This window comes from Oncorhynchus nerka, linkage group LG10, assembly GCF_034236695.1.
Source record: "Oncorhynchus nerka isolate Pitt River linkage group LG10, Oner_Uvic_2.0, whole genome shotgun sequence".
Lineage (NCBI taxonomy): Eukaryota > Metazoa > Chordata > Actinopteri > Salmoniformes > Salmonidae > Oncorhynchus > Oncorhynchus nerka.
The window spans coordinates 96,545,565-96,572,833 of NC_088405.1; the positions used below are offsets into that span (position 1 = coordinate 96,545,565).

The window sequence follows — 27,269 nt, forward strand, 5'->3', positions numbered from 1 at the left end:
TTCCTATACTGTTCATATGCTGTTCCTGTTCCTATACTGTTCATATGATGTTCCTGTTCCTATACTGTTCATATGATGTTCCTGTTCCTATACTGTTCATATGCTGTTCCTGTTCCTATACTGTTCATATGCTGTTCCTGTTCCTATACTGTTCATATGCTGTTACCGTTACTTTCCCTATAATGTTCCTAGCACTGCAAATTAAGATACAGCATCTGTAGGACCAGGCTAGTAGCATACTGACTGGCAGAGAAGAAACATTAATGTAATAACATACAAGATCCTGATGGCAGTTGTGACTCTTCATAGGAACAAGAACAATAAAACAATGAAAATATATTTCCACTGTCAACAGTTATCATGTCAATGCAACAGGTGAGAACAGTGAAAGGTTTCATGTAGATCATGTTGGCACGGCACTTCCTTGTTGTGTTGTATAAAGAGACCCATCATCTGTGTGAATCAGATCACTTCATAGGAGACATACGTCTGATCCTGTGGCATAACAAGGTAGGCACTGGTCAGTTTGTTGATCTTTGTAGTCAAATGAGCTGTTTGGTTGATAAGGGCATGTGGGCAGTAGTTGTGAAGGCTGGAAAGAAACGGATGGGAGCACTGTGTTGGGTCTGGGTGTGACAGCTCAGGTGTCCTTGGAAAAACATATTGACTGATTGGAACACATTTAGAAGGTATACTTTGCTGCACAAAGTAAATTGCACAAATTAAAGCTTATTAAGACTCATTCAGTGTATAAATGGATATTATATTTTGCTAATATTTAGAGTTTAAATGGGCTCATATTCTAGTGCTGTGTGTAATTTCAAACTCTATTGAGGAAAAGTGAATTTATTGTATTCCATGTAGAAGATAATTAGAAGATGTCCGACAGTTATTTGTTGTGAAGATAGAATATCATTTACATGTTTCCGATCAACTGTGAGTCTTTCTGAGTAAGTCTCAAAGAGCTTTCCATGCCTGGGTTGTGCAATATTTGCCCATTTATTTTTTTCAAAATTATTCAAGCTCTGTCAAATTGGTTGTGGATCATTGCTAGACAACCATTTTCAAGTCTTGCCATAGACTTTCAAGCAGATTTACGTCAAACCTGTAACTCGGAAACTCAGGAACATTCACTGTCTTCTTGGTAACCAACTCCAATGTAGATTTGGCCTTGTGTTTTAGTTTATTGTCCTGTTGAAGGTGAATTAATCTCCCAGTATGTCACGAGTCCGACCGAGGGTGGCTTCCCTTCCCGGTCGGGTGGCGCTCGGCGGTCGTCGTCACCGGCCTATTAGCTGCCACTGATTGTCTTTCCTCCCCCTCCTTGTATGTTTATTGGTAGCACCTGTTGGTGATGATTAGTTGGGCTTCTTTAGACAGCCGGCCCGCCTGTTTGTTGTGCGGGATTATTCATTGTAACCTTCGGCTCTGTGGTAGAGGAACGTGTGTGTTCCTGGTCGTGCATTTTTCAGTTGTACATTTTTCATTCCCCGTGTTTGGGGCCGTTATTATTGTGACCCTTAAAGAGCACAGCATTGCACTCTCTGTCTCCTGCGTTTGACTCCACACCCACGACACCCGGAGCATTACACAGTATCTTGCTGAAATCAGACCAGGTTTTCTTTTAGGATTTTGTCCGTGCGTAGCTCCATTCCGTTTCTTTTCCACCCTGAAAAACCCCCCCAGTCCTTAACGATCACAAGCTTACCCATAACATGATGCAGCCACCACTATAATTGAAAATATGGTGAATGGTACCATAATACTGACATGTTTCAAGCAGACCACCATAGTCCCTGTGCTCAAGCACACTAAGCATTACTCAGTAATGTGTTGTATTGGTTTGCCCCAAGCAAAACACTGTATTCAGAACAAAAAGTGAATTGCTTTCTCACATTTTGTACAGTTAGTGCCTTTTTGCAAACAGGATGAATGTTTTGGAGTATTTTTATTCTGTACAGGCTTCCTTCGTTTCACTCTGTCAATTAGGTTTAGTATTGTGTAGTAACTACAATGTTGTTGAGCCATCCTCCATTTTCTCCTATCACAGCCATTAAACTCTGTAACTGTTTTTAAGTCACCATTGGTCTCATGGTGAAATCCTTGAGCAGTTTCCTTCCTCTCCGGCAACTGAGTTAGGAAGGACGTCTGTATCTTTGTAATGACTGGGTGTATTGATACATCATCCAAAGTGTAATTAATAACTTCACTTTGCTCAAAGGGATATTCAATGACTTCTTTTTTTAAATGTATACCCATCTACCAATAGATACCCTTCTTTGCGAAGCATTTGAAAACCTCCCTGGTCCTTTGTGGTTTAATCTGTGTGTGAATCTCATTGCTCGACTGAGGGACCTTACAGATAATTGTATGTGTGGGGGTACAGAGATGAGGGACCTTACAGATAATTGTATGAGTGGGGTACAGAGATGAGGTAGTCATTCAAAAATCATGTTAAACACTATTATTGCAACACATGAGACTTGTTAAGCACATGTTTAATCATGAACTTATTTAGGCATAAATAAATAATAAATACAATAAATAAAATAATAACACCATAAAAAAGGTGTTGAATAATTATATGTTTAAAAAAATCCACTTTGACATTATGGGGAATTGTCTGTGTCAACTATGAGCAGACCAAGTGACTAGAGTGGAGTGGAGTGAATAGTGTGGAGTGGAGTGAATAGTGTGGAGTGGAGTGGAGTGAATAGTGTGGAGTGGAGTGAATAGTGTGGAGTGGAGTGAATAGTGTGGAGTGGAGTGAATAGTGTGGAGTGGAGTGAATAGTGTGGAGTGGAGTGGAGTGAATAGTGTGGAGTGGAGTGAATAGTGTGGAGTGGAGTGAATAGTGTGGAGTGGAGTGAATAGTGTGGAGTGGAGTGAATAGTGTGGAGTGGAGTGAATAGTGTGGAGTGGTCAATGGCAAGAAATCTAATTTGATCCATCCTTAAATTCAGGTTGTAAGAAAACAAAATGTGGTCAAGGGTTGTGAAAACTTTCTGAAGGCACTTGTATGATTAAACTATAATATTATGATAAGTCATGTTGACTGTCCTCTCCATCCCAAAGACAGGTTTATGATGTCATCAGTCCTGGCCGTTGTCTCTCTCCTCCTCTTGCAGACAGGGGTCCAGGGGTTCCTGGTGCTCTTCTCAGGCAGCTCCATGGACCACCTGGAGATCACCAGGGAAGCCATCTTACAGACCACGGCGAAGGTGTGCATGCAACTGGCCTCTGTTGAGGGAAGAGACTTCACTCTGCCGGTAGGTAAACTAAAGCCACATAACTAAAAACCACATCAGACTCATATACTGTCACTGTTTTATATTTATCATTTTAATTCATTAATAATTTTAAAGAAAGTATTGGTGTTATGTTTTCTAATGTAGTACCGTATATAGTATAGTAGAATAATGTATTAATTATTAAAATGTGTGTGTGTGTGTGTGTGTGTGTGTGTGTGTGTGTGTGTGTGTGTGTGTGTGTGTGTGTGTGTGTGTAGCCCGGACCCCTGACTGCAGAGTCTCTGGCTCTAGCCTGCTCCTCATCAGGCTCTGCTAAGAGTTTCCAGAGTGCCATATCAGACGTCATCTGGAGAAATGCCGGAGTTGACTTCCGTCACATGTTCAATGAAGAATATCACTTTGATGGGGAGAGATTCACCGAGGGGTGGAAACTCATCAAAGATGGAATGACCTCTGTCAAAGCCAGCATCAAACAAGGGAACTTTGAGGCAGCAAGACAGAAGCTGGGAGACATTCTACACACCTTACAGGTGATTTAAATGCTTTTCATGTTCTCCTTACTCCACAAGACAAGAGAGAGTGCTTTTGTTGAAATATTAGTTTTGCTAAAAGCATTTAAAAATGTTTTATTCTCATTAATAAATTAATAACATGGCCTTTGTCATTTTAAACAACTTGTCATTGTTATGTTTTCAGGACTTCTACAGTCACAGTAACTGGATAGAACTGGGTAACAGATTTCCCCATTCCAATCTCATCAGATCAGACGTGTCAGACATCGGCCCTGTTGCAGGTATTGCGAGGGCATGCGTCTGGGTGTGTATGTTAACGAGGGGGAGTAGTTTGAAAATGTCTGAATGAGTTTGAAGATGGCTCATTGAGTACAGAGTAGTTTGAAGATAGATGGCTATTTGCCAACTAAAACATGTAGGTTGAATGTTAATTTGAAGAGACAAGCGGTCTGATTGACAGCTGCCTCTGATTGAGAACCATACCAGGCCAAACACAGAAATAGCAAATCATAGAAAAACTAACATAGACAACCCACCCAACTCACGCCCTGACCACACTAAAACAAAGATATAATGAAAGAACTAAGGTCAGAACATGACAGTACCCCCCACCCCAAAGGTGCGGACTCCGGCTGCAAAACCTAAACCTATAGGGGAGGGTCAGGTTGGGTGTCTGTCCACGGTGGCGGCTCTGGCGCGGGACGTGGACCCCACTCCAACATATTCCTTCTCCGCCTCTTTACCCGTGCCTTATGTAGTCACAACATACTGCCCTAGTAGAGGTGATGTAATGGTGCCTTATGTAGTCACAACATACTGCCTTAGTAGAGGTGATGTAATGGTGCCTTATGTAGTCACAACATACTGCCCTAGTAGAGGTGATGTAATGGTGCCTTATGTAGTCACAACATACTGCCTTAGTAGAGGTGATGTAATGGTGCCTTATGTAGTCACAACATACTGCCTTAGTAGAGGTGATGTAATGGTGCCTTATGTAGTCACAACATACTGCCCTAGTAGAGGTGATGTAATGGTGCCTTATGTAGTCACAACATACTGCCTTAGTAGAGGTGATGTAATGGTGCCTTATGTAGTCACAACATACTGCCCTAGTAGAGGTGATGTAATGGTGCCTTATGTAGTCACAACATACTGCCCTAGTAGAGGTGATGTAATGGTGCCTTATGTAGTCACAACATACTGCCCTAGTAGAGGTGATGTAATGGTGCCTTATGTAGTCACAACATACTGCCCTAGTAGAGGTGATGTAATGGTGCCTTATGTAGTCACCTAGTAGAGGTGATACTTATGTGCCTTAGTAGAGGTGATGTAATGGTGCCTTATGTAGTCACAACATACTGCCCTAGTAGAGGTGATGTAATGGTGCCTTATGTAGTCACAACATACTGCCCTAGTAGAGGTGATGTAATGGTGCCTTATGTAGTCACAACATACTGCCTTAGTAGAGGTGATGTAATGGTGCCTTATGTAGTCACAACATACTGCCTTAGTAGAGGTGATGTAATGGTGCCTTATGTAGTCACAACATACTGCCCTAGTAGAGGTGATGTAATGGTGCCTTATGTAGTCACAACATACTGCCCTAGTAGAGGTGATGTAATGGTGCCTTATGTAGTCACAACATACTGCCTTAGTAGAGGTGATGTAATGGTGCCTTATGTAGTCACAACATACTGCCTTAGTAGAGGTGATGTAATGGTGCCTTATGTAGTCACAACATACTGCCTTAGTAGAGGTGATGTAATGGTGCCTTATGTAGTCACAACATACTGCCCTAGTAGAGGTGATGTAATGGTGTTTTACATCAACATTATTTTAGATCACGTAGTGTTGTGTAGTAAAGTACCAGGATGTAGTTTATATTGTGAAACCTCTATCCACCAGATAAGGACACTCCCACATGTCGGAGCTGTGTCGGTAAAGACTGTCAGAACAACATCCTAGAAAACATCATCAGAGACAAGATGCTGACCTCGGGATATTTTGGCCTTGTACCTTTTTTTTCCACCAAACCAAAAGGTAGAGTCAGTCACTAATATGATTTTTATAGGATTTACACCGTGAATTGACCGGAGGTAGTATATCAATAGCATACAAACCTAGTTTCATGTCTCTATGTGCTTTGGTCAAATGTGCTTTATACTACAGCTCCTCAACAGAAAAATGAGAAGTTAGCTAAAACACTTACAAAATAGTCCTTATGATGTCTCATCTTAATTTGACCCGGTTTCTCACAGCAGGAAAATAATCCTGCAGAAACAGGAAATGTTCATTATTTATGTGGATTATAATTATATATATGTATATTTTTTTAGGGGTTACGTTGGAAATTGGAAATTACAAACTTTAGAAGCTTTTTTAAATCTTGAAAACTCTACAAGTTTGCATGGAAAATTCCTGCAACAAAAATATGATCAAATTAAGATATGGCATCTGTAGGACCAGGGTAGTAGCATACTGACTGACGGTCTGAGAATAAACATCAATGTAATAACATACAAGATCCTGACTGCAGTTGTAAGTGACCAGTTGTATTGTCCTGATAATCTCTATTGGTTGGCAGGGAAATGCAGCCATGGGGGATTATTGGACCAGACAAGCAGGCAGGAGCCTACAGGTGGGATCAACAAGGACTCGCTTGAGTCCAACCACGGCAACTGGCACACTGCAGCTGCAGAGGTGGCCGTGGCTGCAACCAGTCAGCTGCTGGAGGACATCAGAGGGGCTGCCGGGGACACAGACTTCCTACGGTGGGGAATTGTACTTGATCATATAAGCACTGTTGTGAAAGGTCATGGCATCCGGCTAAGATCTGTACAGTGCGTTTGGAAAGTATTCAGACCCTACTTTTTCCACATTTTGTTACGTTACAGCTTTATTCCAAAATTGATTACATTGTTTTTTTTCCCATCACAAATCTACACACAATACACCATAATTACAAAGTTAAAACAGGTTTTTAGAGACTTATATCACATTAACATAAATATTCAGACCCTTTACTCAGCACATTGTTGAAGCACATTTGGCAGCGATTACAGCCTGGAGTCTTCCTGGGTATGATGCTACAAACTTGTCACACCTGTATTTGGGGAGTTTCTCCCATTCTTCTCTGCAGATCCTCTCAAGCTCTGTCAGGTTGGATGGGGAGCGTCGCTGCCCTCTCAAGTGGTCAGCGCGCCACATCCGTGCATTTCCTCTTGTGTGACCAGCGTGCCAGGCCCTTCGGGTAAATCTCCTGTGGCAAGTGTGCAACCTCCAAGATGCCCCCTGGTGGCCATCATTTCAACCCCAGGCCTTCTGGCCGGCAAGACAAACCAAAACCCTCCAACTGTCCAGCGGGATGACGAGTTCGCCTTCCTCCTTCTGTGGCCTTTGGAGCATGCCGACCTCCGCTGGAAACTCCACATTTGATGTTCCGTGGGATAGCCAAGGCCCATTGACCAACAAATCCTGAACCTAACTTCCTAGCCCTAGTCCTTTTCTTCAAGCCCATTTATCTGCCTCTGCCCCTTCTGCACATGTGCAACAACTTTTGCACTGCACAACAAATAATGAGATTCCTTCCCTCTCCCTCTCTTTCTCGCTCTTCTTCTTTCTCTCACTCTCTCAGGATGAGATACAGATCTATTTATCTGTGTGTGCAATAAAATCAAGTATTAGATTCCTGCTCCATCTCCGGTATAAACAGTCCCGAACCGAACTTTACAGTCCACCCTTGGCTAATTATTTTCATCATGGCTTCATGGCCCTTCGAGCCGGATAAAACTGCTGCCATGGAACCAGACAACCTACCAGAAAAGGTGCAGGGGTCAAGTGCCTTCAAGTGCCTTCAAAACACACACAGAACACAGGAAGAACTCTTCAGCCCCTTTCAATGCCAGCTCCTCCTAGAGATGTTAACAGACATCAACAACCAATCAGACAATACAGGCAAACAACAGGGAGCCACAAATTCGTCTCCGATCCAGTGGGCCACCTATCCAGCTCTGGTCCAAGATGTCATCCCAGCTCCAGCAATCAAGCAACCCCTTCTAGTGGCCAGAGAGCCACAACCTCCAGGTCTACCATCTAAAGTGGCCAGTGTCCCACACCAGGCCCTTCCTCCTCCATTGGCCAGTGTCCCACACCAGGCCCTTCCTCCTCCATTGGCCAGTGTCCCACACCAGGCCGTTCCTCCTCCATTGGCCAGTGTCCCACACCAGGCCCTTCCTCCTCCATTGGCCAGCGCTTCCCCCCAGGGCCTTCCCTCTCCAGTGGTCAGCGTGCAACACCCAGGCCTTTCTTTTCCAGTGACCAGCATGCCACGCCCTTCGGGCTCCTCTCCAGTGGTCAGCGTGCAACACCCAGGCCTTTCTTTTCCAGTGACCAGCATGCCACGCCCTTCGGGCTCCTCTCTAGTGGTCAGCGTGCAACACCCAGGCCTTTCTTTTCCAGTGACCAGCATGCCACGCCCTTCGGGCTCCTCTCCAGTGGTCAGCGTGCAACACCCAGGCCTTTCTTTTCCAGTGACCGGCATGCCACGCCCTTCGGGCTCCTCTCCAGTGGTCAGCGTGCAACACCCAGGCCTTTCTTTTCCAGTGACCGGCATGCCACGCCCTTCGGGCTCCTCTCCAGTGGTCAGCGTGCAACACCCAGGCCTTTCTTTTCCAGTGACCGGCATGCCACGCCCTTCGGGCTCCTCTCCTGTGGCAAGTGTGCAACCTCCAAGCCAGGCCTTCCGACAGGCAAAACAAACTCAAACCCTCCAACTGTCCAGAGGGATGATGAGTTTCGCCTTCCTCCTTCGCATGCCGCCCTCCGCCGGAAACTGTCGCTGGAAACTGATGTTCGTGGGATAGCCAGGGCCCATCGACCAACAAATCCTGAACCCAACTTAGAGTCCATCCTAGCCCTAGTCCTTTTCTTCAAGCCCATTTATCTGCCTCTGCCCCTGCTGCACATGTCCAACAACTTTTGCACTGCCCAACACATAATGAGATTCCTCTCCCTCTCCCTCTCTCTCTTTCTCACTATTCTTCTTTCTCTCACTCTCTCACCCTCCCTCTTTTTCTCACTCTCTCAGGATGATGGGGATCTCTAAGAATGGATCTAGAGCTCTGTGTTTTGTGATCGACACCACCGGCAGCATGTCGGACGACATTGCAGCAGTAAGGGAGACGACATCGTTCATAATTGACAGCAAGAGAGGAACGCCAGACGAGCCCTCAGTCTATATCTTGGTCCCCTTCAATGACCCAGGTGAGAGATGGGATGAGTATCGAACGGTATCATCACTCGAATAATTTCTTTCAAAAATGTTTACATTACTTATTTTATTGATTATCCACCGTTTTAAAAATCAGAAGACAGCAGACCTTCCTAGGACCGTGTAAATGTCCTCTGTTGAATAAATGTGTATTTGCCTCCCTCTGGTGGTCGGCTGCATCATTACATCCATTTATATCACTTCACTGCAACGGTACGTCAAAGGGGCGGTCCTTCGAAAAACATTTATCCAGCTGGACTGCTTCACGCCACAGACAAGGCAAAGCAATCACTGATTTTGTCTCGAAAAGGCGGATCTTAATACATAGCTTTCATAGCTCTATGATAAAGAATGCGACCTACACACTTCCTTAAATCTAAAACAGGTAATGAAGTCATTTTGTGTGGAAGTCAAACATTTGTTTTACATCGGAGGCAGACACATTGCATATGTTCAAAAGGAAAAAAATGATTCCTTCACATAGGCCTTCTCCCCTTGTCTGTAGGAGGGACGCACGCTGCTTAAATGGGCCAAATGTTGATTTAGACGTTAACAAATGTAACAGATCACTAATGTCATGATATGTTTGCTAAAGTAATAAATAAGGTTAAATAGTTTGAAAAGGCCTCCTTCTATGACACGGATAATGGATAACGTGTATAAAAAAACGCACACCCAGAAAACAGTTTGTGTGGAGGTGCTGACTAACGGCGAATAAACTATAAACGATCAAAATAAAGAAAATCGCACACTCCATGTATTATCTCCCTGCAATTTAATGGGTATTTACCAACGTTTCGGCATCCTACACACATGACATGGACAACGCCTCGTATCACTGGCTCCCTTTACCTGCTGCCTCCACTCTCCTGGCTGCATCCACCTGTCCAGAATGTCCTCCCATGTCCATCCTACACACATGACATGGACAACGCCTGTGACATGGACCTTGTCCTTTCCTATTATTTTTGTGCCACAAGACTTTGGGCCCCTGATGCGGACCACAGACCCACAAGTCTTTAAGGCCCAGATCAATGCACTGAATGCTGATGGAGGAGGGGATATCCCGGAGATGAGTCTATCAGGACTTCAGGTACAGTGACTGACAAACCTGTAGTGTTGGAGAGGCATGTACAACCAAAATAAGACTGTATATATGTACAGTGGGGAGAACAAGTATTTGATACACTGCTGATTTTGCAGGTTTTCCTACTTACAAAGCATGTAGAGGTCTGTAATTTAATCATAGGTACGGAATCTAAAACAAAAATCACATTGTATGATTTTTAAGTAATTAGTTTGCATGTTATTGCATGACATAAGTATTTGATCACCTACCAACCAGTAAGAATTCCGGCTCTCACAGACCTGTTAGTTTTTCTTTAAGAAGCCCGCCTGTTCTCCACTCATTACCTGTATTAACTGCACCTGTTTGAACTCGTTACCTGTATAAAATACACCTGTCCACACACTCAATCAAACAGACTCCAACCTCTCAACAATGGCCAAGACCAGTGAGCTGTGTAAGGACATCAGGGATACAATTGTAGACCTGCACAAGGCTGGGATGGGCTACAGGACAATAGGCAAGCAGCTTGGTGAGAAGGCAACAACTGTTGGCGCAATTATTAGAAAATGTAAGAAGTTTGAAGATGACGGTCAATCACCCTCAGTCTGGGGCTCCATGTAAGATCTCACCTCGTGGGGCATACATGATCATGAGGAAGGTGAAGGATCAGCCCAGAACTACACGGCAGGACCTGGTCAATGACCTGAAGAGAGCTGGGACCACAGTCTCAAAGAAAACCATTAGTAACACACTACGCCGTCATGAATTAAAATCCTGCAGCGCACGCAAGGTCCCCTTGCTCAAGCCAGTGCATGTCCAGGCCCGTCTGAAGTTTGCCAATGACCATCTGGATGATCTAGAGGAGGAATGGGAGAAGGTCATGTGATCTGATGAGACAAAAATAGAGCTTTTTGGTCTAAACTCCACTCGCCGTGTTTGGAGGAAGAAGAAGGATGAGTACAACCCCAAGAACACCATCCCAACTGTGAAGCATGGAGGTGGAAACATCATTCTTTGGGGATGCTTTTCTGCAAAGGGGACAGGACGACTGCACCGTATTGAGGGGAGGATGGATGGGGCCATGTGTCGCGAGATCTTGGCCAACAACCTCCTTCCCTCAGTAAGAGCATTGAAGATTGGTCGTGGCTGGGTCTTCCAGCATGACTACGACCCGAAACACACAGCCAGAGCAACTAAGGAGTGGCTCCGTAAGAAGCATCTCATGGTCCTGGAGTGGCCTAGACAGTCTCCAGCCCTGAACCCATAGAAAATCTTTGGAGGGAGCTGAAAGTCCGTATTGCCCAGCGACAGCCCCGAAACCTAAAGGATCTGGAGAAGGTCTGTATGGAGGAGTGGGCCAAAATCCCTGCTGCAGTGTGTGCAAACCTGGTCAAGCACTACAGGAAACATATGATCTCTGTAATTGCAAACAAAGGTTTCTGTATAAAATATTAAGTTCTGCTTTTCTGATGTATCAAATACTTATGTCATGCAATAAAATGCAAATTAATTACTTAAAAATCATACAATGTGATTTTCTGGATTTTTGTTTTAGATTCCGTCTCTCACAGTTGAAGTGTACCTATGATACAAATTACAGACCTCTACATGCTTTGTAAGTAGGAAAACCTGCAAAACAGGCAGTGTATCAAATACTTGTTCTCCCCACTGTATATTTATGAATTTGATTTGTGAATTTGCATTCCAGCTGCCAGTTCAACACAGAATGTATTCCCAATACATTGTAGTGGTGTGCTAGTGTGACTGTAAACCCCTGTACTTTCTACAGTTGGCTTTAACTGGTGCACCCCCCTCTTCAGAGATCTTCCTTTTCACTGATGCCCCTGCAAAAGACTTGAATCTAATGGGCACGGTGATCGCTCTAATAGAACGCACTAAGTCAGTGGTGAGTAGCTGGTCCTTGTTATACTCCATGTAACAAGCAACATTAACCGGTAATATACAAATTTTCCTCTGGCTTTCTCATTGCCTTTTGGATTTATTGACCTTCACAATCGTTGAGAGAAGATCATGAAATTCCTTGGATTTCTCCCCTTTCTCTCCTTTTCCTTCAATTTACACATTGAATTCACAATGTATCCTCCCAATCGCTCTCTCTCTCTCTCTCTCTCTCTCTGCGCAGGTGACCTTCTTCCTAACTGGCTCTTTGGGGCTCCGTCGTAGGAGGGGTAGTGACCAGGGCCAAGGACAGGTCCAGCACAGTCGGATGGCAGTGTCAGACTCCCAGCTCTACAGGGAGCTGGCCCAGTCCTCAGGTGGCCAAGCCATACAGGTCACCAAGACAGAACTGCCCAAGGCCACCAGCATCATTGTGGAATCCTCCAGCTCTTCATTGGTAGCCTTGACACCAATAGTAAACATTAGGGTAACGCTAGGTCCACAATGTGAAGGTTGGGACAAGAGAGTTCTAATATCCCATAACTCTTTACATAAATGTGGAAGAAGTCTAAACAAAGGATCAGTGCTGGTCCAAGGATGTTATTTATTTTCAAAAGCTTGCACTCGTTTATTAAAGACTTTGTCCCAAACTTGTGATGTTGGACCTAGCCTAGCCCCAATGGCCATGCTCCAAGATGAGGCTTCTGTAGTGCAACAACATGTCACCCTGGGAGAGTTGCTTCTGAAAGATGCATCTGCTATTTTTCTCCCACCCACCCTCTCTACTATCTCTCTACTCCTCTCCTTCTTTCTTTCAGGTGACCATTCTACAGGCTGTGCGGAGTACAGGAAGGGCTGATAATTTCTCCTTCACTGTAGATGAGTCTGTGAGAAACCTGACTGCTTATGTCACAGGAAGCTCCCTCTCCTTCACACTCACCAGCCCCTCAGGTATTCCAGAGATATTCATTTATCCTTTTTATTTAACCAGGGGAGTATCATTGACATTAAAATCTGTCATCACAAAGTCAGGTCTCTGTTGAAAGAAAGGTCTTCTGATCTCAATAGGACTTCCTGGATATTGTATATAAACCAGGTCTCTCCAACCCTTTTCCTGGAGAGACATCCTATTTTAGGTTTATACTCCAACCCTGTTCCTGGAGAGCTACCCTCCTGTAGGTTTTAACTCCAACCCTGTTCCTGGAGAGATACCCTCCTGTAAGTTTTAACTCCAACCCTGTTCCTGGAGAGATACCCTCCTGTAGGTTTTAACTCCAACCCTGTTCCTGGAGAGATACCCTCCTGTAGGTTTTAAGTCCAACCCCAGTTGTAACAAACCAGATTCAGCTTATCAAACAGCTACTCGGGTGTGCTAGACCAGGGTTTCCCAAACTAGGTCCCGGGGCCCTCCATGTGCAACTCATACTCAAGCTTTGATTATTTGAATCAGCTGTGTAGTACTAGGGCAAATATCACAACGTACAATAAGGGGGAGCCCTATGACTGAGTTTGGGAAACCCTACAGTAGATTAGGGTTGGAGTTAAAACCTACAGGGATGTAGTTCTCCATAAACAGGGTTGGAGTTAAAACCTACAGGGAGGTAGTTCTCCAGGAACAGGGTTGGAGTTAAAACCTACAGGGAGGGGGTTCTCCAGGAACAGGGTTGGAGTTAAAACCTACAGGGATGTAGTTCTCCATAAACAGGTTTGGAGTTAAAACCTACAGGGAGGTAGTTCCCCAGGAACAGGTTTGGAGTTAAAACCTACGGGGGGGGGGTAGTTCTCCAGGAACAGGTTTGGAGTTAAAACCTACGGGGAGGTAGTTCTCCAGGAACAGGTTTGGAGTTAAAACCTACAGGGATGTAGTTCTCCAGGAACAGGTTTGGAGTTAAAACCTACAGGGAGGTAGTTCTCCAGGAACAGGGTTGGAGTTAAAACCTACAGGGAGGTAGTTCTCCAGGAACAGGGTTGGAGTTAAAACCTAAAGGCGTTAGTTCTTCAGGAACAGGGTTGGAGTTAAAACCTACGGGGAGGTAGTTCTCCAGGAACAGGGTTGGAGTTAAAACCTACAGGCGTTAGTTCTCCAGGAACAGGTTTGGAGTTAAAACCTACAGGGAGGTAGTTCTCCAGGAACAGGGTTGGAGTTAAAACCTACAGGGAGGTAGTTCTCCAGGAACAGGGTTGGAGTTAAAACCTACGGGGAGGTAGTTCTCCAGGAACAGGTTTGGAGTTAAAACCTACAGGGAGGTAGTTCTCCAGGAACTTGGAGTTAAAACCTACAGGGCGTTAGTTCTCCAGGAACAGGTTTGGAGTTCAAACCTACAGGGAGGTAGTTCTCCAGGAACAGGGTTGGAGTTAAAACCTACAGGGAGGTAGTTCTCCAGGAACAGGGTTGGAGTTAAAACCTACAGGGAGGTAGTTCTCCAGGAACAGGGTTGGAGTTAAAACCTAAAGGCGTTAGTTCTCCAGGAACAGGTTTGGAGTTAAAACCTACAGGGAGGTAGTTCTCCAGGAACAGGGTTGGAGTTAAAACCTACAGGCGTTAGTTCTCCAGGAACAGGTTTGGAGTTAAAACCTACAGGGAGGTAGTTCTCCAGGAACAGGGTTGGAGTTAAAACCTACAGGCGTTAGTTCTCCAGGAACAGGTTTGGAGTTAAAACCTACGGGGAGGTAGTTCTCCAGGAACAGGGTTGGAGTTAAAACCTACAGGGTTAGTTCTCCAGGAACAGGGTTGGAGTTAAAACCTACAGGCGTTAGTTCTCCAGGAACAGGGTTGGAGTTAAAACCTACAGGACGATAGTTCTCCAGGAACAGGGTTGGAGTTAAAACCTACAGGGAGGTAGTTCTCCAGGAACAGGGTTGGAGTTAAAACCTACAGGGATGTAGTTCTCCAGGAACAGGTTTGGAGTTAAAACCTACAGGGAGGTAGTTCTCCATAAACAGTTTTGGAGTTAAAACCTACAGGGAGGTAGTTCTCCATAAACAGGTTTGGAGTTAAAACTTAAAACCTACAGGTAGGTAGTTCTCCAGGAACAGGGTTGGAGTTCAAACCTACAGGCGTTTGTTCTCCAGGAACTTTGCTATAGAGCCCTGATATAAAGGTTACATTTAAAAAATCACAAACATGCTCTCTATTCAGATCATTAGAGATGTATTTATGTTGTAGCTTGGGGCAAATTCCCATGTTTGTTGCTATGGTTATGGTGATGTCATCCCACAGGTGTGTCCCAGAGTAGTGGGGAGGTAAATGGGTCTCTGGCAACGATTAAAACCGTGGGGAACTTCCTCACACTGGGGCTGGACAGCCAAGCGGGATTATGGGAAATCCGTGTGTCGTCAACTGTGCCCTACTCACTGAAGGTCGTAGGTGAGTGTGACGATGTTGGCTTTTCTGGAGGGCATATTACACAGAAATTAGGCAAGTTAGCAACCATTTGTAATAGTGTGCTGAACAGTGTGGTACACTTAACCTGCCAACCTAAATAATGGAATTTAGGTTGGCAGGTTAAGTGTGTGGGTAACACATTGTTACAGAGTATCTTCAACTGTTTGCGCATTGCACAATTTCAGAAATCTTACAAATAGACTCTTAATTATTTTTTGACAGCTGTTGACCATATGCGTTTATTTTATGTTCAGAGGTCAATCAGCTCTTTGACTTTCTCTTTCCAGGTCAGAGCGGCATCGACTTCCTGTTTGACTTTGTGGAGGTGTCCCAGGGACCTCATCCAGCCTTCGCTGTTTTAGAGTCCCGTCCTCAAGCTGGTGAGACAGGATTTAAACAAACAGTTTGTTAACAGTTGGAGCACAGTGACACAGGGTGAATATTTACAGGGGCACCAAAATGCTGTCTATGTAGGTCTGTTCCTCCATCGTGGTTCCTAACATTGATGAAGATTTAACATTTGTATCTTTTTGTTCTTTATTGTCAAGTTTCTAGCGCAGCATTTAAGTATAATGTGATTTGCTATATATACATTAGCTACCTCCTAAACTCCACATTTCTCCACCCCAGGTGGTAATGCCACCCTGCTGGTGTCAGTGACGGGGAGTGAATCTGTGAGTCTGACAGAGGTGGCGCTGGTTGAGGCCTCGGGGTCAGGGGAGGTAAATGGAACCTTGGAATCAGTCGGCGGTGGGGACTTCCTGGTTACCATGGACAGAATCCCGGCGGGGGAATTTGTTGTGCGTCTGAGAGGAGAGAACAGCGCCACCACTAGGGCATTACCAGACAGCTTCCAGAGACAGTCCTCCACCCGCTTCAGAGCCTCCACTGTTATGGTGATGGTGAGTGCCAAGGTCAAATGTCAAGATTCAGAGTTGTTGAAGTCACCCTGTGATGCTGGGTCTGGTAATTTTTTCATTTTACCCTGTGATGGTTAGTGTTGGGGAGGTATCCTGGGGATACTTGTAGCCTACCAATACTGGGTAGTGAGTACACAGAGCTCCATATTCAGAGGAATGTATGACTAGAGTAGGCATAACGTTCTGCTGCGTTCTGACTGGTTTCAGGCTGAGACAGAACGTTCTGTTGTGTTCTGTCTGATTTCAGGCTGAGGCAGAACGTTCTGTTGTGTTCTGTCTGATTTCAGGCTGAGGCAGAACGTTCTGTTGTGTTCTGTCTGATTTCAGGCTGAGGCAGAACGTTCTGTTGTGTTCTGTCTGATTTCAGGCTGAGGCAGAACGTTCTGTTGTGTTCTGTCTGATTTCAGGCTGAGGCAGAACGTTCTGTTGTGTTCTGTCTGATTTCAGGCTAAGGCAGAAAGTGACCTGGAGCCTGGAACACCCTTTTCAGTTCTGTTCACTGTGACAACCAACGGGACAGGTGGATCCTTCACCATCCGGGCCACAAACGACCGGGGGTTCCCCTCCTCTTCCCCTACAGACCTGACGCTAGAGACCGGGGTCAGTGCCAACGGTACAGTGACTCTCACGGCTCCCGCCAACACCGCATCGGGCACGGACGTCACCCTGACTATCGAGGCTGAGTCTCCCGGGGCCACCGACACTAACTATGCTGTTATGCGCCTCACAGTCGTTTCACCGGTAACTCTGATGTTTTTTCTCTGTTCTGGGTGTAGTGGTAGAATTACAGTAGCCTGGTCCCAGATCTGTCTGTGCCAACATTCCACTCCTTGTCATGACAAGGAGTAGCAAGGAATGGAATGATGGCACAAACAGACTGGTACCCAGGCTAGAATTACATCAAGGATTAAAAGGAAAGTGTCTTTCCTCCAGGGTTAGTGTTGTAATGGTTTCTAATGTCTTTTTAGATATGTGTCAGACCCCAGGTAGACTTGCTAACGTCATGGCGTCAACTAATGGGGATCCTTATAAAAATGTAATTCTTCACCTCCCTTACAGGTGACAGATGTCAGCAGTCCGGTGTGCGATGTGGTCAGCGTAACAGCTAATGGGGATCCTTATAAAAATGTAATTCTTTCCCCTCCCTTACAGGTGACAGATGTCAGCCGTCCGGTGTGCGATGTGGTCAGCGTAACAGCTAATTGTTCTGACGACTGCAGCCTGTCTATGTGGGAGCTCTCTGCCAACCTGACGGACGGCAACGGGACTGGCATCGAGCACGTCACTCTGCGCCAGGGCAACGGAACCCTCAACACCACCACGGTGAAGGGCGCTGGGAATTGGACCGTGACTCTGGCAGCCTACAGCGCCTCCTGCTGTTCCCCGGAGGTAGAGCTGGTGGCGGTGGACGGCGCGGGGAACGTGGGAACCTGTTTTAGGTCCATCAGAGTCACAGTGGATACCACTGTCCAGCCACCAGTCACCAATGCTACCACTAAGAACAGTATCACCGTGACTACACCTAAAGTTGCCACCACCGCCGCCGCCGCCGCCGCCGCGAGCAGCAGCCATCCTCTGTCCCTCTCCTCGTATCTCTGTTTCATCATGTTGGTCTCTGTCACACTCGTTTTGAGCCTCTAGTGTCACGGTGTGACTTCTGGTCTTGAAAGATGTTTAATCATATTCAATAGATTCTCTGTTATAATACTGTCTGGTAACTTTCCATTATTGTGTCAATTCTAATAATAAATGCCGTTTAGCAGAAGTGTCTTACAGTAATGCATCTTACAGTAATGCATGCATACATTTTATGTAAAGGTGGTCCTGGGAATTGAACCCACTATCCTGGTGTTGCAAGCGCCATGCTCTAGCAACTGAGCTACTGAGGTCTAAGGCCATGCGGCTTTGTGTCTTTTCGATGGACCTCGTGTCATCTGTGCTGAGTGTACCAAAACAAAGTGCCAAGGCGGTCTCTAAAAGGCATCCTGCAGGGACAGTGTACCCCTCTCTCCCTGTCCCCCAAGCCAAGGCAGTCTCTAAAAGGCATCCTGCAGGGACAGTGTACCCCTCTCTCCCTGTCCCCCAAGCCAAGGCAGTCTCTAAAAGGCATCCTGCAGGGACAGTGTACCCCTCTCTCCCTGTCCCCCAAGCCAAGGCAGTCTCTAAAAGGCATCCTGCAGGGACAGTGTACCCCTCTCTCCCTGTCCCCCAAGCCAAGGCAGTCTCTAAAGGCATCCTGCAGGGACAGTGTACCCCTCTCTCCCTGTCCCCCAAGCCAAAGCAGTCTCTAAAAGGCATCCTGCAGGGACAGTGTACCCCTCTCTCCCTGTCCCCCAAGCCAAAGCAGTCTCTAAAAGGCATCCTGCAGGGACAGTGTACCCCTCTCTCCCTGTCCCCCAAGCCAAGGCAGTCTCTAAAAGGCATCCTGCAGGGACAGTGTACCCCTCTCTCCCTGTCCCCCAAGCCAAGGCAGTCTCTAAAAGGCATCCTGCAGGGACAGTGTACCCCTCTCTCCCTGTCCCCCAAGCCAAGGCAGTCTCTAAAAGGCATCCTGCAGGGACAGTGTACCCCTCTCTCCCTGTCCCCCAAGCCAAGGCAGTCTCTAAAAGGCATCCTGCAGGGACAGTGTACCCCTCTCTCCCTGTCCCCCAAGCCAAAGCAGTCTCTAAAAGGCATCCTGCAGGGACGGAGGCTGGGATGAAAAAACACAATAATAATAATATAGGACAAAACACAGATCATGACAAGACAAACAACACTACATGAAGAGAGACCTAAAGACAACAACATAGCAAGGCAGCAACACATGACAACACAACATGGTAGCAACACAACATGGTAGCAGCACAACATGGTAGCAGCACAACATGGTAGCAACACAACATGGTAGCAACAGAACATGGTAGCAGCACAACATGGTAGCAACACAACATGGTAGCAACAGAACATGGTAGCAGCACAACATGGTAGCAACACAACATGGTAGCAGAGCAAAGGGCAACAAGGTAGAGACAACAATTCCTCAGGCAAAGCCGCTACAAGTGCCAGTAAGAGTGTCCATGATTGAGTCTTTGAATGAAGAGATTGAGATAAAACTGTCCAGTTTGAGTGTTTGTTGCAGCTCGTTCTAGCTGCAGCGAAATGCATATGGTATTGATAAGTAATCATAAATAATCATAATGTATGTTGACATCACTGTCATTTCTTATTGGTCTATAGCCATAAAGGCGGGCATTATTAGGTATCAATAAGACACTACTTCCTAACGTTCTCTGCTTAGTTACTCATGAATCAATATGTAAATATTGATTCTCTTTTGTAATGTCAGTCCTCGATAATGTGAGACATATTCCTCCAAAGGCCAATCAAATTAAATGAGGAAGTAAAAACAATCGTTTTAATTGGACCATAAACTTCATAGACCTTCTAATGTGTTTGTACTGTCCCTTCAGTCGAATTGCAGCAAGTGTAAAGTGTTGCGTTTTGTCGCCTTCTAGCGGCACTACGTGTAGGTGCATGCAGTACATCTCAGCACAACACTGGTCTGGAGAAGCACGCAGTTGTCGAGCCGAAGGAGGACAGATAGTTTGTGACGGAGTGACAGTTTCCGTTGTGTGGCTGACTGACAGAGTAGCACATGGATTTTGTCTGCCTGTTACCCTTAACCAGGATAGTTTAGGAAATGGCTACCAAATTGTGACCGCAGGCTTGTAGGAAAGTCAATTGGTCCATATGGGTCTATCTGTTTGAAAAAGGGAAAAAATAAGTATTTAGGCATGTCTGACGGTTTGTAGTAGAATATAGTTCACAATTGTTATGTTCTGTTAATTACTGATGTCCCCTTTAAGGATGGAGCACCCTTGGTCATGCGCAGTATTGTTCTATGTTATTCTGGTACTAACTAGTTTGAGTAAATGTGAAGCTCCAGTTCAATTGCTTGTATTCCGAGTCTTTCTTATTACATAAATAAGTACTAAGTGTTAAGACACTACAATGGCGACGAGGATGATTACCTGCAGTGTGCATCACGAATACAGATGGAGTTCGTAGGAAGAGAGGAAGATTTTGACCCTGTAGCACAACAGCTAGCAAGCAGTGAAAACGAGGGGAGAGCTGACGAGAACGAGGCGGCAGATCAAAGACCTGTGGAGCCGGAGGTAAAGAGAATGGCTAGCATCGGGAAAATAGATGTGTTTGATGACACGCAAGAAAACTGGGCAACTTACATTGAACGACTGGAACAGTACTTCATTGCAAACGACATTGCTGATAACAAAAGAGTACCAGCGTTGTTGAGTTTAATTGGCCCAAAACCATACAGTTTGCTAAGAGATCTGACTGCCCCTCTGAAGCCCTCAAATAAAACATTCACAGAGATTGTGGAGATATTGCAAAATCACCTATCACCTAAACCACTCCTCATCGCGGAACGTTTTCGTTTCCACAAGAGAGATCAGAATGAGGGGGAGGGGGTTAGTACATATGTAGCAGTGTTGAAGAAACTGTCGGAACATTGCCAGTTGGGAGAGAACCTAAATGACACATTAAGGGATAGATTTGTTTGTGGACTGAAACATGAACACATTCAAAAACGTTTGCTCACAGAATCAGAGCTCACGTTTGCAAAGGCTGTTGAAATTGCTGTGGCTATGGAAATCGCGACTAAAGATGCATTTGAGTTGCAAAGTAAAAGAAGTACTGACCTGTCACAAATTTCCCTGCACAAGTTTTCACGCAGTCGACAGCGCCCCCGTGTGGCCGAAAAATGCAACAGGTGTGACAGAGATGGTCACAGAGCAGAGGATTGCCGTTTCAAAGACAAAATTTGTCACAAATGCAGTAGAAGGGGGCACATTCAAAGAGCATGCAAAGCAAAATTCAGTCACAACAGGAAAACTGAGAAAATTAAAGGGTCTGTGAATGCACTAGCAGAGAACAGTGGCAGTGATTCAGATGAACGATTAATTGGTACAATGGAGTTAAACACAGTGACTTCTCCCAGCAGTAGCATAATATGGGTGACACCAGATATCGAAGGCAAACCCCTCAAAATGGAGCTGGACACAGGATCTGCAGTGTCTATAATTTCCACTACTGTCTACAATGAGCATTTTAAGGCTATCAAGCTGAAGAACACAAATGTGTTGCTGAAGACATACTCAGGAGAGAGATTGAGTCCAATGGGGGCGTTGCAAGTCAGAGTGCATTATGGAGGGCAAACACAGCAGTTACAGCTGTATGTTGTGCCTGGAACTGGCCCCCCATTATTTGGCAGGGAATGGCTTTCAAAAATAAAGCTGAATTGGTGTGACTTGAAAATGCTCCACACGTTCCAGTCCAAAGAGAAAGGCACAGACCAAACACTGGAACACTTGCGGAAGAAATACAACACAGTTTTCAGTGATCAGATGGGAACAGTAAAAGGCTTCACAGCAAAACTTGTACTAAGAGATGATGCAACCCCAAAATTCTGCAAAGCCAGATCTGTTCCATACTCCCTGAGACCAAAGGTGGAAGCGGAAATCGATCGCTTGCAGGATACAGGGATCCTGACGAAAGTGGACAGAAGCGAATGGGCCACACCCATAGTTCCTATTGTGAAGAAAGACGGGTCTGTTAGAATGTGTGGGGACTTCAAGGTAACTGTGAATCCAATGTTGCATGTGGACCAATACCCCTACCACGTCTGGATGACATCTTTGCTGCACTAGCTGGTGGGAAACACTTCAGTAAAATCGATCTGAAACAGGCTTACCTGCAGCTACCGGTTGAAGAGAGTTCCAAACAGTACCTGACAATAAACACACACAAAGGTCTATACAGGTATAACCGCCTGGTTTTTGGCATTGCATCAGCCCCAGCCATTTGGCAACGAACTATTGACCAGATTTTGCAAGGAATCCCAGGAACCCAGTGTATCCTGGATGACATGATCATAACAGGACGCACCGACAAAGAGCACCTGGCTAACCTGGAAGAGGTCCTGAAAAGACTGAAAGAGTATGGTCTACAGGCAAACTTAAAGAAGTGTGAGTTCTTCAAAGACAAGATTGTCTTCTGTGGATATGAGATTGACTGCAATGGATTGCACAAAACACAGGACAAAATCGAGGCAGTGGTACAGGCACCACGACCACAAAATATCACAGAAGTGAGATCTTTCACGGGACTGATCAATTACTACAGAAGATTCCTCCCAAACCTTTCAGCAGTACTCCAGCCTCTAAATCAGCTCCTGGAAAAGAATAGGACATGGCGGTGGACAGAGCAGTGTGAAAATGCATTTCTGGAGGCAAAACGGCTCATAACATCTGAACAGGTCCTGATGCATTACGACCCTGAAATGCCAGTGAAGTTGGCTTGTGATGCGTCCCCTTATGGATTAGGGGCAGTCCTTTCACACACACTGAAAGATGGGTCAGAGAGGCCAGTTGCATTCGCGTCACGAACATTGAATGATGCAGAGAAAACTACTCACAAATCGACAAAGAAGCACTGGCACTAGTGTGGGGCGTCAAGAAATTCCACGCATACCTATATGGCAAGCGTTTCACACTGGTTACAGATCACCAGCCGTTGCTTTCCATTTTCAGTCCAAAGAAATGCATTCCGGCAATGACAGCAGCCAGGTTACAGCGATATGCCCTGTTCCTTGCCAGTCATATGTATGACATTGAGTTTAAGCCGTCATCCCTCCACACAAATGCAGATGGATTATCCAGACTGCCGTGTACAAGAGAAAGACAAAGGAGGGTGGATGCAGTGGACATGTTCCATACCGCTCAGCTTGAGGCACTACCAGTCACAAGCACAGTTATCAAACAGGAGACAAGGAAAGATGTGACCTTGTCAAAAGTGTACACCTACACCATGTCAGGATGGCCAGCTACTGGCAGAAAGGAGCTGACTCCGTATTTCCAGCGGAGAAACGAAATTACAACGTACCAAGGATGTTTGATGTGGGGAATGAGAGTCATGATACCACAGAAATGCCAACATCTAGTCTTGCAGCAACTACATGAAGGTCATGTTGGAATTGTCAAAATGAAGCTGCTCGCGAGGAGCCACTTCTGGTGGCCAGGTCTGGACCAACAGATAGAAAATATGGCAAAGAACTGTAGTGGATGTTTGGAAACCCTTCACATGCCTGCTCCTGTCCCAGTCCACCCATGGGAATGGCCCGCAGAGCCATGGCAGAGAATTCATGTGGACTACGCTGGTCCCTTTGAAAAGCACATGTTTCTGGTTATAGTTGATGCCCATTCCAAATGGCCAGAGGTGTTTTGCACTGACTCCTCCACCTCAGCTCAGACGATAGAGTGTCTCAGAACAACGTTTGCACGCTTCGGTTTGCCACTGCAGCTGGTAAGTGACAACGCGCAAGCTTTTATAAGTGACGAGTTTACAAGATTCATGTCAGTAAATGGAATCAAACACTCAACCTCAGCTCCGTACCACCCTGCCACCAATGGGCTGGCAGAACGCTTTGTGCAAACCCTAAAGCAAGGACTCCGTGCAGCAAAACGAGACGAAGGGACTTTGCAAACAAAACTGGCCAAGTTCCTGGCCTCCTACCGAAACACCCCACATGCCACGACAAATGAAAGCCCAGCCGCACTGATGTTCGGGAGGCCTCTCCGCACACAGCTGGACATCATGAAGCCAAACAGGCGTAATGAAGTGCTGAACAAACAAGCCAAGATGCTCTCCGGTGGCCGGGAGCGCCATCTCCAAACAGGACAGGAAGTGATGGTGCGAGACTACAGAAGAGGAGGGAAATGGACAAGAGGGACCGTACACACACAAACGGGACCCAGAACTTACCAGGTTCAAGTGAGCCCAGACATAATGTGGCGGCGTCACATTAACCAAATGCATTCCACGGAAAACAGCACAACAATCGAGAGAGAACAGGCACAGAGAGCTCCTGAGAGTGACACACAGGGAACTGTAGAGGACGGTGGGGCAGTAGAGAGACCCCAGGCTGAAAGAAGGGAACGTGTTGATGAAGGTGCTGCTATAGCAGACGCTATAATGGAACAAGCACACACTGAGGATGTTCAGGAGCCTCCAGACAATCCGAGGCGCTACCCAGAACGAAGGCACCGTCCACCAGACAGACTAGACTTATAAACAAACAAACAAAAACGAACTGTTCAAGTTCAAATTAAAAGATGCAAAATAACTACAAGAAGTTCTGGGAAATGTTTCAGTTGTGGTTTGGTAAAAGTAACTCTGATTGTATAAGAGAAGGAATGTTATGTTCTGTTAATTACTGATGTCCCCTTTAAGGATGGAGCACCCTTGGTCATGCGCAGTATTGTTCTATGTTATTCTGGTACTAACTAGTTTGAGTAAATGTGAAGCTCCAGTTCAATTGCTTGTATTCCGAGTCTTTCTTATTACATAAATAAGTACTAAGTGTTAAGACACTACAACAATCACCGCAGGTCGTCTAAGTTTTAATGTGAGCCACTATCCCACTCTCCCTCTTCGGGTGCTTGTGTAGAACAGCCTGGCCCGTGACCAGCTGTCCCCGACGCGCGGTCCCAGCACAATCTATGGCTCTTCCACCCTCACGCGAGAGATAGCCCGACACGGACAGGACTCTTTCGAAAATAGACCAGACCGCTTTGACCCCCCTCTCCTGTCCCCCACACACACACCCTCCCCTCAAATCCACTCCCTTCTCTCTCCGCTGAGGAGCGTCGTAGTTGTACCCCGCTCCCCGTTCGCCAAGCCCGCACCGACTGTACAAAACTGGACCACAGAGAACCAGATAAAACATTCAAATAAGCGTTACCGAGAACAGAAAACTACCAAGGGAAGGGGGAGAGGAGAATTCGGAGGTCAAACGACAGTGGCGATCCCCATCAAATACCAATCTGATTGGGTGAGTTGCCTGAATGAATTGCCTTAAACCAGCGGTGTTTTAATATCGTTAATAGTCGTCGATGCAGTTGAATGGACAGCTTTTATCGCATTGCCAGTGTTTGCATAGTAATGCTGGGAAAGTCATAGATTGTGACTGCGCACTTTTTCTCGGGACAGTGGCGAGCTTTAAATTGTGATTGCTGAACTAAATGGAGCACGTTATGCAAGGGAGGGGGAGGATTTACCCCCGCTCCCCCCTCTCTCCCTATAGGGGTGAAATTATTAGGCTACTGGTTCAGGTTTCCAGATGTGTTTGTGTGTGTGTGTGTGTGTGTGTGTGTGTGTGTGTGTGTGTGTGTGTGTGTGTCCATACGCGCACATACGCGCACAAGGAGTTTGTGTCTGTATGTGCCGATATTCTTGTTATTGACATATCAGGGAGATCGGTATCATTATACTCTTTGGGATGATTATGCCCTCTCCCCGGAGCCCCAGGGAGGTAGGGCTGGGGGGGGTTGGAAAGGACAGTTTGACATGTCTATATTAGGTGACCATGTCATTCTTTCACCCTGTCTCGAGAGCCATGCCATGCGCCAGGGCAGAGCACAAAAAATAAGAGCTGTGGCCTATCGGAACACACACACACACACACACACACACACACACACACACAACACACACACAAACAGACAGACAGACAGACGGGAATATTACAAACAAACGGAACTTGTCTACACAGTAATGGAACTAGTTTAATTAACTGATTGTCGCTCTGGATACGCACGTTTGCTAGGTGACTAAATTTAGAATGTAAATTACACTTTTATTTCTGGGATATTACCGACCAGGAAAGCTATGCCTATATTTTAACTTTGAACCATTTGTTTTTAAAGAATAGGCCTAATTTATTACAGTGTTACAAACGGTTGAATATTAAGACAAATGTCCCTAAAGATATCAGTAACAACGATGGATCCTTGTTTAAAGAGAACCTATTGTGATGGAGTTGGGTAACTAAGAGGGGATCATGCCTTTATAGAGTAAACATTCCCTGTTAGCATTATGTTCAACAGCGTGGTTTCTACTGGGGTTGAAAGGCGGGAACCCGGTTACCGAGATTTACCGTCATTTACTGCCCAAAACCACTTCCCTTTCCCTGGATAAATAACTTCAAGGAAAGGGGAAATTATAATAAATTATTTATATGAACCACATAACGTTAAATGGAATTGTTAAATGATATACAATGTCTACGTATGGCTTATCTACGGCCTCTGCATGATGAATCAACGCTCAGGGTGGGGACAGACAGTACAACGCATGTAGACCTGTCATCTCATCTTGTTAACTTTTTTTTCTTGAGACAAATCAAATCAAATTATATTAGTCACATGCGCAGAATACAACAGGTGTAGTAGACCTTACAGTGAAATGATGAATACAACAGGTGTAGTAGACCTTACAGTGAAATGCTGAATACAACAGGTGTAGTAGACATTACAGTGAAATGATGAATACAACAGGTGTAGTAGAACTTACAGTGAAATGATGAATACAACAGGTGTAGTAGACCTCACAGTGAAATGCTGAATACAACAGGTGTAGTAGACCTCACAGTGAAATGCTGAATACAACAGGTGTAGTAGACCTCACAGTGAAATGCTGAATACAACAGGTGTAGTAGACCTCACAGTGAAATGCAGAATACAACAGGTGTAGTAGACCTTACAGTGAAATGCTGAATACAACAGGTGTAGTAGACCTCACAGTGAAATTATGAATACAACAGGTGTAGTAGACCTTACAGTGAAATGCTGAATACGACAGGTGTAGTAGACCTCACAGTGAAATGCTGAATACAACAGGTGTAGTAGACCTCACAGTGAAATGATGAATACAACAGGTGTAGTAGACCTCACAGTGAAATGCTGAATACAACAGGTGTAGTAGACCTTACAGTGAAAGGCTGAATACAACAGGTTGTAGTAGACCTTACAGTGAAATGCTGAATACAACAGGTGTAGTAGACCTTACAGTGAAATGATGAATACAACAGGTGTAGTAGACCTTACAGTGAAATGCTGAACACA

At 45.4% G+C, this 27,269-nt stretch overlaps 2 protein-coding genes across 3 annotated transcripts in view; both read left to right on the forward strand.

Annotated features, from left to right (window-relative positions):
* The first annotated feature begins 3,083 nt into the window (after positions 1-3,083).
* On the forward strand, positions 3,084-18,009 carry LOC135573602 (von Willebrand factor A domain-containing protein 7-like). Its single transcript, XM_065022864.1, has 15 exons — positions 3,084-3,269; positions 3,509-3,781; positions 3,948-4,044; positions 5,669-5,803; positions 6,348-6,534; positions 8,850-9,025; positions 10,013-10,125; positions 11,891-12,007; positions 12,245-12,457; positions 12,819-12,951; positions 15,221-15,367; positions 15,673-15,765; positions 16,016-16,287; positions 16,753-17,046; positions 17,458-18,009. The coding sequence occupies exons 1-15, from the start codon at positions 3,084-3,086 to the stop codon at positions 17,944-17,946; spliced, it is 2,925 nt and encodes a 974-aa protein (XP_064878936.1). The 3' UTR covers positions 17,947-18,009.
* A 6,821-nt stretch (positions 18,010-24,830) lies between these two features.
* LOC115116653 (coronin-6-like) overlaps positions 24,831-27,269 on the forward strand; it is a 47,053-nt gene continuing 44,614 nt past the window's right edge. The window contains exon 1 of one of the 2 annotated variants that reach the window (XM_065023986.1): positions 24,831-25,198. The gene's annotated coding sequence lies outside the window, so the exon portion shown is untranslated. The remainder of the gene's footprint in view (positions 25,199-27,269) is intronic. The other variant, XM_065023985.1, reaches the window with a different exon arrangement.